This window comes from Hippocampus guttulatus, chromosome 3, assembly GCF_054856545.1.
Source record: "Hippocampus guttulatus isolate MCC_2025c chromosome 3, RoL_Hgut_1.0, whole genome shotgun sequence".
In the NCBI taxonomy this organism is placed as follows: domain Eukaryota; kingdom Metazoa; phylum Chordata; class Actinopteri; order Syngnathiformes; family Syngnathidae; genus Hippocampus; species Hippocampus guttulatus.
The window spans coordinates 19851250-19863689 of NC_141263.1; the positions used below are offsets into that span (position 1 = coordinate 19851250).

The following is a 12440-nucleotide window of genomic DNA, read 5'->3' on the forward strand; positions in this document are numbered from 1 at the left end:
AACTCACACAGCCCATCATCCAATCAGCAGAACAGGAAAAGCGCTTTTCCACGTGCACGGTGCTCTGACTGAGTGCATGCCAATCCCAAACTGGCCGCACACAAATCAGGCGAGCGTACCACTACACCATCAGCGATTTCTGGATGAATCCGAGTTCTTCATAATTTGGAGTATAGATTTGACTTGAATACACTGGTCTTTCCTGCCACCTGGCGGTCAAGTGCGCTAACTGTGGTAATAGGAAAACATGGGGATGGGAGCCTTAAATCAATCAGAGAAATGAAAAAGACCACCCAGGAGCTCACCAGGATAGAAAATGACATCTACCCAGGCAGACACTTCTCGAAGTTGCGGACAGTGCTGAGTTGACCAGAGTGAAAGACTGCAAAATTCAGTCTGACTTCCGGTTGTGTTGTTTTGTATTTTAAGTCCACAAAAAAAGTTGCAATGTCAAGTCAAGTCAAGTCAAGTCAACAGTATTTATAGAGCACTTTCAAACAGCCATCGCTGCATACAAAGTGCTGTACATGGAGCAATTTAACATGCACAATAAACAGTAAGACAAATCGGTAATAAAGGCGGTAGAAAGCACCAAACAGTAAAACCAAGAACAAATCTAAGTCATGCTGAGTCGAATGCCAAAGAATACAAGTGAGTTTTGACGAGGGTTTTGAAGATGGGCAGCGAGGAGGCTTGCCGAATGTTTAGTGGGAGGTCATTCCAGAGAGAGGGACTAATGTACATTAGTTCCCCTCAAAACTTACTGTGTAAACACACTTACAGAGTAGATACCAAATACATCTGAAAGTAAAAATCCCAATAGAGCTGTCAAAGTCATATTTGTGTTTTTCCATCCATTATCCGAGCTGCTTATCCGAACGAGGGCCGCGCACATGCTGGAGCCGAACCTCCGCAGACGGTGGGGTACACCCTGAACTGGTTGCCAGCCGATCGCAGGGCACACAAACACAAACACATTCATGCTCACAATCGCTTTGGGACGATTAAGAGTCATCCATTGTGTGTGTGTGCGTGTGTGTGCGCGCGTGTGTGTGTGTGTGTGCGTGTGTGTGTGTGTGTGTGCGTGTGTGTGTGTGTAGCGACGCCACTCGAGCGAAGCGCGACTCAGCAGTCAATAGTCCGCTGCTCTCTGCTGTGCGTGCGTCAACGCGAACATGTACGCACGCGCGCGTCTTTTGGCTTCAACCAATCAGCGCTGACGCAACGGACGTTAACACATCAAAGAGCTTTCATCTACGAGAACAGCTAAGATAGCCTAGCCGAGACAACAGCTAAGTTAGTACAGTAGACCCGACGCTCGACACGTTTTTCTGTCATCTATATATATTTTTTTCTCTTTTCTGTCCAAATATATATTTTTCTACAAACAATAGCTGTCCTGTCCATGACGTCTTTTTTCGTTCCACGGGGTTTAGCTAGTGTATTTAGAAAGAGACCAAAATCTCTTGATGTGTACCAGTTCCCGATGCTGTGAAAGTACCGTGAGTATTGCTTGCTCAGCAAGTGTGTCATGTTATCTGATTCTGCTCTCCCTGGCCATGCTTTGAACTGTTTAAAGCAGTGGTGGGAAATTCCAGTCGTTTTGGGCCGGTATCCTGGATGCTTTATATGTCCGCCTGCTCCAATACACCTGATTCAAATGATCAGCTCGGCAGCAAGTTCTGAAGAAGCTGGATAACGATGCTGATCATTTTAAACATGTGAAGTGGAGCAAGGAGACATAAAACATCCTGGGTACTGTCGAGGACCGGAGTTGCCGGTTTTTTGTGTTTGGTGCTCACGCTCCTCTTTTATCTATAACTGCTTCAAACAACAAAGTGTATGCAGAAAAAGTGGTTAAGATTGGACGACCGTCTGTGTCTTATGTGTTGTGTTGTATTATTTTGTCATTTTATGTTAACTGTTTTTTTTATGGTGGCGCGGGCACCCGCAGCGGCTTCTCTCTCTCTCCTGAGGAATGTAATTTCATCTGTGCTGTATGTTGCACATGTAGCACATTTGACAATAAAGTTGACTTGACTTGAGAAGTCTCAAATTCCTGACGTCACAAATGACGTTGACCTTAAGTTTTCTTGGCTTTTGAGACGCAGGACTGTATGTCGGTAGAAAATTGCACATCAAATATGCACCTCGTTTTGTATGCAAACTTTGGTCATGGCTCTAAAGTAGGTGCTGCCACCGGATGATGAAAATAAAAGTTGAAAAAACCCCATTTGGTTGTAAACGTTAAGAAATGCAATTTTCATGTAGTAAAAAATGTGCTTTTTATTTTCATGAGGTCAAAAAAATTCACCTCTCATGGAACAGATCATAATGAGGCAAGCGAGCGTGAACTACAAAGATACTCTTGAACAGATCATAATGAGACAAGCGAGCGTGAACTACAAAGATACTCTTTATTTGAAACCATCAGGAGACATGTTTCGTACAAGAAGAAAACACACAACAGCTACAACAACGCTTTGTGTGGACAATTGTTCATATTTCTCCTGCTGCTGAAAGCACTGACGCTCCTCTGCATGCACGTGGCATCAGTGTGGCGTAATGGTGAACAATTTCACCCCAGAAAAAAAAAATCCATTGCCATAAGGAGAGAATGTAGGCTCAATTACATGTCGAGTCTGTTATTTTTTTTAAATGACATTACTGGCTTTTATATTTATCAGGAAGGAAGCCAACTATGGGATGAAGTCAGCTGTTCACTTGGATTTAGGATTGTCTTTCTCTCCACCATCTGCTTTTTTCTGCTTTTGCTGCATTATTACAGCATCCCTTGAGAGGAAAAGACAAGGTGTCATTCGGATGAAACTAATCGAAAATGTTACCCAGGAAGGTGTTTCTTGATGCATATTTTCTTGTACCTTTGCTTGCGAGCAGCAGCTGAGAGCCCATCATCACCTCTCTTCCCTTTGCCACTCTCGTTGGCCTTCTTGGCAGCCTTTTGGCGTGCAAGCTCACGCTGATTTCCCCCTGAAAAAGAACCCCGCAATGTTTGTTGGAAATGTCGTATACAGTGAACCATTTTTCCAATGTTGTTATCGTAAACCACCAATGTACTCCAAACTATGACCTCAAAATTCTGCAACATAATTTTAAAACTGGTTACACAACAACATAAACACGTATTGCATTTTTCTCTCCATCGCAATTTAAGTAAGCAAAGACCTGATTGTCAGATGTCTCGGAAATATTCTTCTGAGTGACTTTTCTGTGGAGTGGTGTGTGCTAAGGGGGATTGTCCCTCACGATCTGCCCAGAAAACAACACTTAAAAATGTTAAAGCTGTTCAGTAGGGTTGTAGCAATACGTTTTTTTGAATGATGCATATCGCCACAGGGCCTAACGATTCAACACAAGGCAATACACCGCTGCTGTTAGTAATTCGATACCAATGGTGATGTGTTCGGCGTGTTGGGTTATCTCGATAAAACAACGCACTACAAAAACAAACACATGATGATTTTTTCCTTTGTCATTTGTAGGGTCAGTCACATTTGAATATTCGGTTGATATGATACAATTCTGTCTGAATGTACCCTGCTTAAGACTGACTAAGCCGTAGTGTCGAAACACTAAAGCTCATCTTAGCTTCACAACGTAAAGTCACAATTACAGTCAATATTTGTTCAATATTTGTAGGTCATACATATACTGTATAACACTCCAACGGGAGATCTGGGCAGCAAGTACGGCTTCTAAGTAAGCGTGTCTTCCTGTAGCGTTCGCCGTTCGTCACCTCCATTTGTGTTATGTCGTAAAACCGAGGAATGGTGCATTGTAAAAACGCAGAAGACGTGGCAGATGGGCGCTATGGAGAAGCGTCACAGCTCAAACCACAACAACACAGAAACAGGTTGAGCAACGGTACAATTACCAAATTGGACACACCCGATATGCAGCTAATGTACTTTACTTAGCGAAAATTAATTTTGAAATGTTCTAAACGATCGATTCGACACCAGACACCATAAAGCGGCGCTTGTGAAGACCATTCGCATCAGTCAATTTCAGTAGGCCAAAAAACTCGCTACACCAGACACTAGTAAAACAGACAAACGAAATTACAACAGTTTTTGATCGTGTTAAATCCCTCCAAGACTGAAAAAATGAAGTTATTAGGTCTTATTAAGAGCAAATTTGGAAACGTCCAAGCCCCGCGAGAAGACGTGAGGTCTGTTTCAGCAAATAGACGGCGTCAAGATTCGGTTGCGCGAGTGACAGAAACAACACAGCATGCAGTTACTGTGAAGTATGTAATGCCTTACGGTAAATTTATATATGTCGATACCCACTGGTCATTTTAACAACCGATGTTCCGTCGACCCAAATCCACAAAAAGCTCAGCCTAAGGGCCAAAGTATCCTTTTGCGTTGCGCCAGTCACTCTCCGCCTGCTTCTGCTTGCGCCTCAACTGCGTCTGCGCATCAGACAGAAACGAGAACATTCCTGCACCAGGGTGCGCATGCGCAACGTGGCCAGATGTTTCTGAGGCTATTATTGGAGCAAAGCAATTTGCAAATGCAGAACTACCAGATTGACAAATATGGAACAAGAGTCAAAAATACGAAACAAGAATCATAATACGAACCCAGGGTCACAAATATGTTTTAAAAAAATGCATGACTATGTCTCCCAATTAAGTTTGGACGTTATGTCACAAAAATCAAAACAGACTACAACTATTCCCGAATCATGTTCAATCTATACTGTATTTAATACACTACAAAGAGAATATTTGTAATTTTTTCAGGCACTTTTTCTCAAAGAGCCGAACCTCGCCTCATTGTTTGCGAATGACTGAGCAGTTCAGGGAAGCTCTTGTTCATACTCAGTCATGGCACCTACCTGTAGTTAGCCTGTTGACCAGAGTTGTTTCAAACAGGGTTTTTTTGCCACCCGTGCCAGCTTTTTTTTTTTTTTTTTGGAACGTTTTGCAGCCATAAAAAAATTAAGCTGAAAATGACTTGCTGGCAACAATAACGTTTATCCATTTGAACATCAGATATCTTGTTTTTGCATTGCAGCCAATTAAGTATAGATTGAACATGCTTTGCAAATCATTGTATTCCGTTTTTATTTATGTTTGACACAATGTCCTAACATTATTGGAGTTTGGTTTGTACTTTCTTGTGTCACAATAATCACACTCCTGCATAGGTGAGAAGAAGAAACAAAGAATATCGTTTAAAACATAATACACCTCAACCAAATGAAAGAAGGAAACAGGATTGTTTGTGATGTTCCTTGTGTAACGTGGTGTTTGCTTGTTTTTTATGCAGTGTAATGGCTCTGTCTGTCTGTGTTTCTGTGTGATATTTGCACACGTGTAGAAATATTTGCCACTTTAGTTGTATTATAATTGAGAACAGTTGTAAGTACAAGAATGACCTACAATGTTGGACTGTACTTTCAAAGGCCAGTGGCATTGACAGTGTCTGGCCAACAGGGGGAAGTCTTTACCAGCACAATGCAAATAAAAAGCATCACTGGGCCTTTCTTGCTACTACCGAACAATAAATCGACTTTTTAAGTAGCGCAATAGTAAACTCTTTTATATTCATGCGAACGTTTAACGAGGAAAGAACGTATTTAACAAGTCAATTGCTAAAATTGTGCATTGTGGGAGAATAAGGCTCAGTGAGGCAGTGTTGAGCTACCGCGATTTACTGTACGGGATGCTTACGGTTTCAAAATAGCTTTTCAAACCAGTGTCAGAATTTCAGGCCACAGTTCGGGTTGCTATCATTTTCAAACCTGGGATATGACTTCAAATTAGGATTTTAAATCTGGATTGGTGTCGAATCTATTCTACCGCAACCAGGGGACAATGTTTCGATGGAAATGCTGCAGTGTCATGAGCATACTTATTACAGTCATGTGTACAGTATACTATATTTTCCTGATAAAACATTGCATAATCTGTGTGAAATCGCTTGCTTGCAATTCATTAGCATCTCCAATAGTTGGCCCAACTAATTTCCTCCTAATAGTACACAAACTGGGACGGCACGGTGGGCAACTGGTTAGCACGTCTGCCTCACAGTACAGCGGTGCGGGGTTCGATTACGGCTCCAGCCTTCTTGTGTGGAGTTTGTATGTTCTCCCCGTGCCTGTGTGGATTTTCTCCGGGTAATCCAGTTTCCTCCCACATTCCAAAAAACATGCATAGCAGGTTCATGGGACAATAACCCTCGGTGTTATTGTGACTGTGAATGGTTGTTTGTCTATCTGTGCCGTGCAATTGGTTGGCAACCAGTTCTGCCCGAAGACAGCTGAGATAGGCTCCAGCATGCCCGCGACCCTCGTGAGGACAAGTGGATTAGAAAATGGATGGATGGATAGTACACAAACCGCCACCCACATTTTACTAAATGCAGTGTTCTCCTTATGCTGATTATGAAGCGGCGTGTGCAGTGATAGGTAGCAGCATGCACTTCTTCTGTCTCAGTCCATCGCTGTCATCCATCACGCTGCCACAGTCCTGCCGGCTATCCTCTGTGATTGATGGGATGAGCTGACGCCAGCCAGCACCTTGCTCTCATTCCACCAGCATTGTTGTTGTACGAACTGCCTTTGACACAAGCCAGAGAAATTCTGCTTTTGTCAGAATGTTTATGATTTTATTTTTGGAGGGGTGACATTGCATCAATATGGCTAGCATTATGAAGAGTTATTGAAGCAACGGTATAAAGTATCCTTGCCAGCCTAGTTTGAAGTCGAATTTTTAAGAATGAATTTGTTTTTGAATTTTAATTTCTTACATTTTCACATTTAAAAAAAAACAGTTTGACATCTGCAGATTTGAAAATTCACAAATTTTTTCTCAATATTTTGGGGGGTTTGGGGCAGGTTTAGAGAATAGTTCCTCTCAAACCCCCATCATTTTTTGTGAAAACACATGTGGGAGGAAACCCTCATACCCAGATAAAACTCACACTGGCACGAGGAGAACATGCAAACTCCACACAGGAAGGTCAGAGCTGGAATCGAACCCACGACCTCTGCACGCTAACCACTGGACCACAATATTTAAAAATATTGAAAAATTTTGTGGGGGGAGGGATCTGTGATGAGGCGTTTGCCTGTACTAATTATACACCAATGGTTACTACAAGACCTTTGAAGACATCTTGTGGCATCTTGGGAATTGTATGAATGTAGAAATTGTGACTTGAGTTTTGAGGACAATTGCAAATAAGGGTAATTTGTTCATAGCGAACCGTGAGTAGGCACGGGTTCACCACTTTTTGATAACATTTTTGTTTGATGGGGTGCTGTGTGTTTTCGTTATAGAAAATATAATGTGCATTGGCTCAATAAAGGCTGCGAAACACGAGTGTAAACTGTGCCATCTGTCTCGATCGTTGGGTTATTTATTATAAAAGCGTGTTGCAGGCAAAGATTCCTGGAAACAGTTTGGAATTGTGAAGAGAAAAAAAATGCAAAAAAATGTCTCTTTCACACTATAGTATTGATTTTAGACTTTCCTGATTCCCTGTTTAGAGCTTCACTTCCTCTCAGTGTCCATAAGGGACAACATCATCACCTGCATTATGTATTCGCATCACCGGGCCTTTGTTCTCCTCCTCACTTGTGAACAGCATATCCTGGACGTTGTTGTTATTGTGCGAAGGAGCATTAAAAGTGGGTCAATGTGTTAACAGGAAACAGGTCGTGTTAGCCAGTCGGTAATTTTTTTTTTGTGTGTGTGTTTCTGATTCAGCATACCATGAAATGTGATCATCTGTTCTACTTTCCTATGAACATCATCTATCTTTTCCCGTGGATAGGCGTGACTCAAGTGGATGTTACTGGATTAAAAACAGGAATGTTAACACTTGGAAAATGAGTGAGGAAATAATCGATTCAGACAAAAATGGCATTCCCCAAATCGCAGGGGTATTGTTCCATCTTTTTGACTGCGGTCGCACTGCCAGAGGGCGCTCGTACCCCTTCATCAAAAGTTATTTTGGGACAAAAGAAGACACGCGAACATAAGATCTCCTGTTGTGCAGATGTTGCACTGGGCGACCTTTTGTCTTGGAAGCAAAAGAGCAATCCAGCACGAGGCTGGATTCAATTTCACATACGCAACTGTTAGATCTTAACGCTTCGGAATGAAAAAATGAACCAGATAAGAGCCACATGAAAAATACACAAAACAATGGAAACTGTATGGTGGAACGCAATCTGATTCATCATGCAAGAACTGAAAAACCATTAAAAAAACACCTTTAGAGCGAGTTTTAAGTCAAACTTGAACGATTTTAATCCTCAAACACGTGTTAGAATAAGCACGGCCGTACAGAATAACAAATATGAAACGAGCTGTACTTAAATGTCGAAAATGCTGGAGGTTGTTTAGGAACATTTCTGAGAAACCGACCACTCATTGCAGGAAAAAAAAGTGGGTGTTGAGTGCAGGGTGGCATTCAAGCTAGGACCGCCATTGGGTGACGCCCCTTCAACCTCATGGATTGTGTTTTTTGAAAAATGTATCTTTTAAGAAGGTATCGAAACTTGTCTGGTCACTATCAGGAGAAGGATTTGTCCTTGTTATGTCAAAATTATTTATGTGATTGCACAGGAAATGACGTCACAGTTTTAGACCCAATGCCTCTACTGAGTCACTTTTTATTATATCATCTCAGCAGAAACGTGTTCTAATCATGCAACTTTGTATTTTTTTTTAAATTCTTGTGCACCGTGAAACATTTCAGACACTAATCGAATGTTCTTTTCGTGACAAGAGTGGTCATCAGAGGAGAAAATGATGGCCTTTTTCACCAGACAACGTCCTCCGCATGTGCTTTCTGACAGGACCAAAATGAATGAGCGTATCACGTCTTCTCTAAATGCAACAGGCTCTTGTTAAAAACTCCTAGATGTGTGTACCACATCACCAAGTGCAAACAACACCCGCAAATGAAACCCAAACGGTAGTAGAAAATAGACACGAGTATACTGAGACGTTATTATAAGATTAAAATTCACTCTTGACATTGTGAGGACCATGTGTGTTCAAATGGTTGCCAGGTTAACAGCCATATGTCCAGAGTATGGGGACGGTGGGGGTTGGTGTTCGTGTGCGAGTTCTTGCGTGTGGTGGAGGGAAGCGTATGTATTTCTGGGTCAAATTTGATCCAATATTAAATTGATTAAAAAATAAATCAATAAAAATAAGAGTGTTAGCAAGAAACCTAATATTTTCCACTGGTTTCCCCCCCCCCCCCCCCCCATTTGCCAGGCTACCTCGGTGAGTTGAATGAACTCACTGTGTCCTGGCTGACTCATCATGTTTGCTTTGCTCTACCACGGCAGAAGTTCATTGTGTAAATCTTTTTGGCCTTCTAAGTACATACAGTCAACTGCGTCACATTGGGCGCTTAAAAGCCACATCATGTTATGATTCCATCTTAATGTGACAGCTTCATTTATAATTGGTTTCTAATGGGTCTGCATGCATGTTTAAGACTGGAATAAAAATGACTCAGTGTTTTCTCCCCTCTGGTGGCACCGTTCACATACGGGATTAATGTAGGAAGCAGCCTTTCAACATCCACGGTTGAAGTCGCCGGCAACAAGAAAGACCACATCGGGCTGGGCGAGATTTGTTTAATGTAGGTATGTTAACAGCCGTCACAGTAGCTACCAACAGTACAACACTCTTGATGACTGCTTATAATTTGCCTTAAACTAACATGTCCTCTAGTCATCTTGTTCCACTTCTCCGGGGGTTGGGTCGCAGGGGCAGCAGCTTTAGGAGGGAAGCCCAGGCTTCCCTCTGCCTAGCCACTTTGTCCTGCTCCTCTGTCCCCAGACCAACGAGGAGACATACTGTAAGTCTCTCCAGCATATCCTTGGTCGTCCCTGGGGCCTCCTCTCAGTGGGACATGCTTGAAACTCCTCATCAGGGAGGCGTCTCGGGAGTATCCTGATCTGATGCCTGAGCCACCTCTTCTGACTTCTCACAATAGGGATAAACAAGCTCCTTGTCCTATTGTGTTTCGTAAAGCCCATATTTTATTGAGTAGCAAAGGTTAGTCTATACAGTATAGTACCGGTACTTAGATTGAATGAGTGCGTTCTTTTTGTATATAGTTTACTTTAATCACAATTTAGTTTAACAGAAATCACAATTTAGTTTAACAGAGTAGAAGGTTAAGAGTAGGACATTGAGGTTTAAAAAAAAAAACATTCACTTTGCACCTTTAAATTCTCCCCAAAAAGTGTACTGTCACATCCAGAAAGTAAATTCATGGGACCTTTTTTCTTTTCTTGAGAAAGCAAAACCTCGGCAGACTGAACTGATCATTTCATTTGGGGATGTCATTTAATGGGCCATCTGGGCCAAAAAAGCAACAAAGGAATAAACAAGTTAATTGTGGCTGAAAACAAGTATTTTGCGTGAGGAAATGTTTTCATGAAGGGCATTTTGTTTACTTCAAGTAAAATATTAAGTCTTTTGATGGGGAAGTAAAAGACACTGATAGCAAGGAATGGCCTATATATGGTTTATGTCAAACAAGTCACCCTCCGCGTAATTTGTTCTGCTTTTGGTATCCCTGTGTTGCAAGAGTTAGTGCCGACTGCTAAAAAAAAAAAAAAAAATTGTTGGAAAACAAGCATATAATTGCATAGCATTTAATACAGAGCCAATTGAACAATCTCATTCTCCAATGTACAGTACTTAAGTCAATAAACCATCAGACACTCCCAGCTGACTGACACTATAAGTAGTATCTCACAATTGGGAGTTTCCTCCATGGCAACAAGTCTCAGTGAGCTGCGTGGCAGGACACAGGGGAAGCACTCACCCATCTGGAGATGATGAAGATGAGCACAGCGGACTGGATCGGCACATACAATTCCCGCTCCGCTTGATTTGAGGAGTGAAAACTCTGCACAGTGACTTTTTTCCCTGGGAGGACACGGTGCAGACAAATATTATGAAGGATGAAATTAGAAGCAGCGAGTCTGCTTGCTCCCATGGCCATAAAAGTCAATGCGATGAGGGTAAAAATTATAGTTGATGCTTAATTGTGGTCTGAATAAATCTTCCTTCACAAAGAGAATTGGATGAGAAGTATTGGCCATTTCAAAATGTTAAAAAAAATGTGAACCTTCATGCAAATATGAACAATGATATATTACCGGTATATATTTAATCCAAAATTTCCGTCGCTTTTTGAGCCAGAATAATAAATACATCTCCTCAAAATATCAATCCATCCATCCATTTTCTAATCCCTTTATCCTCAGAAGGGTCGCGGAGGGTGCTGGCGCCTATCCCAGCTGTCTTCGTCCAATAGGCGGGGACACCCTGAACAGGTTGCCAGCCCATCGCAGGCCACACATAGACGAACAACCATCCGCGCTCACACTCACACCTAGGGACAATTTACAGTGTTCTATTATTCTGCCATGCATGTTTTTGGAAAGTTGGAGGAAACCGGAGTACCCGGAGAAAACCCACGCAAGCACGGAGAGAAAATGCAAACTCAACACATGAAGGCCGGAGCCGGAATCGAACCCTGCATTGTGAGGTGTACTCAAAATATGACAGGTATTTATAATTGTATGCCTAATATTTCACAAATACATAAAATTGTGTTAGATTTGAGAACAAAATTAAAAAGGTTTTACAAATAAATTCCACAAAAATCATTTAAAAAAGATGATTTGCCATTTTGTTTTATAATTGTTATTTTTGTTATCCCTTCCAGGAAAAGCACCGGTCAGTCATAATTGTTGAGTCCTTTCAGATTGAGTATGAGACCCTTGAGAATATGATGCACCACAGTCATGTACAACCACTCTATGAAACTTATTTTGTCAATGTTTTTCACACTGTAAATTAAAACTCTGCATTATTATCTTTGTCACGGCAAAATGTTTGATTGATCTTTTGGAGCTCACTGGATAGTGCATCTAATATTGTGACCACTGAGTGTCTTTCAATGGAGACACGATAATGATGCGCAGACTTTCAAGTCACCTCCCTCGAATCGGATGACGTCTGTGGGCCAAATGAGTCATCAGAGCCACTGGAAGCCCACTCGATCGTGGATATGATGGCTCCAGTCATGCCTCTGGAAAATAGGCATCCAGTGAGCGGTAATAAATTCAGAGATAAGAGTCCTTCCTCCGTCAGCGGCTTTCACACGTGATTACCTGGTTGTGACAAGACAACTCTAATCAGGCCTCAAAAGCAAATGCGTCATGCGGCGGCTTTGTGGAAGCAGTGCGACTTCATCAGCGATGCTCATCAGCAATGCATAGTATACTATCAATTACTGACGCGTGTTTTTGGAATATGGGAAGAAGTCGCAGTACCTGGAGCACAGGGAGAACAATCAAATGCCTTAGAGCAGAGTTGGGCAAACTACGGCCCGCGGGCCAAATCCGGCCCGTTGGTC

General features: G+C 42.0%; 1 protein-coding gene and 1 long non-coding RNA gene across 3 annotated transcripts; one reads left to right on the forward strand and one right to left on the reverse strand.

Moving 5' to 3' along the window:
* Nucleotides 1-1163: 1163 nt before the first annotated feature.
* Nucleotides 1164-11908, forward strand: LOC147207799 (uncharacterized). Of its 2 annotated transcripts, XR_015100470.1 has the most exons (4): nucleotides 1164-1502; nucleotides 9563-9950; nucleotides 10732-11587; nucleotides 11748-11908. It is a non-coding gene; the product is annotated as an uncharacterized LOC147207799 (long non-coding RNA). The 2 variants fall into 2 exon arrangements; XR_015100469.1 differs by having other exon boundaries at nucleotides 9563-11587.
* Nucleotides 2399-4447, reverse strand: serf2b (small EDRK-rich factor 2b). Its single transcript, XM_086107329.1, has 3 exons — nucleotides 4314-4447; nucleotides 2883-2991; nucleotides 2399-2793 (listed from the first exon to the last, which is right to left on the reverse strand). The coding sequence occupies exons 1-3, from the start codon at nucleotides 4318-4320 to the stop codon at nucleotides 2721-2723; spliced, it is 189 nt and encodes a 62-aa protein (XP_085963455.1). The 5' UTR covers nucleotides 4321-4447; the 3' UTR covers nucleotides 2399-2720.
* Nucleotides 11909-12440: the final 532 nt, after the last annotated feature.

Bases quoted from the DNA above. Each gene is read 5' to 3' on its own strand.
- serf2b (XM_086107329.1), bottom strand. The intron at 2,794-2,882 runs GTACAAGAAAAT...TTTCCTCTCAAG, and splicing joins GCTGCTGCTCGCAAGCAAAG to GGATGCTGTAATAATGCAGC.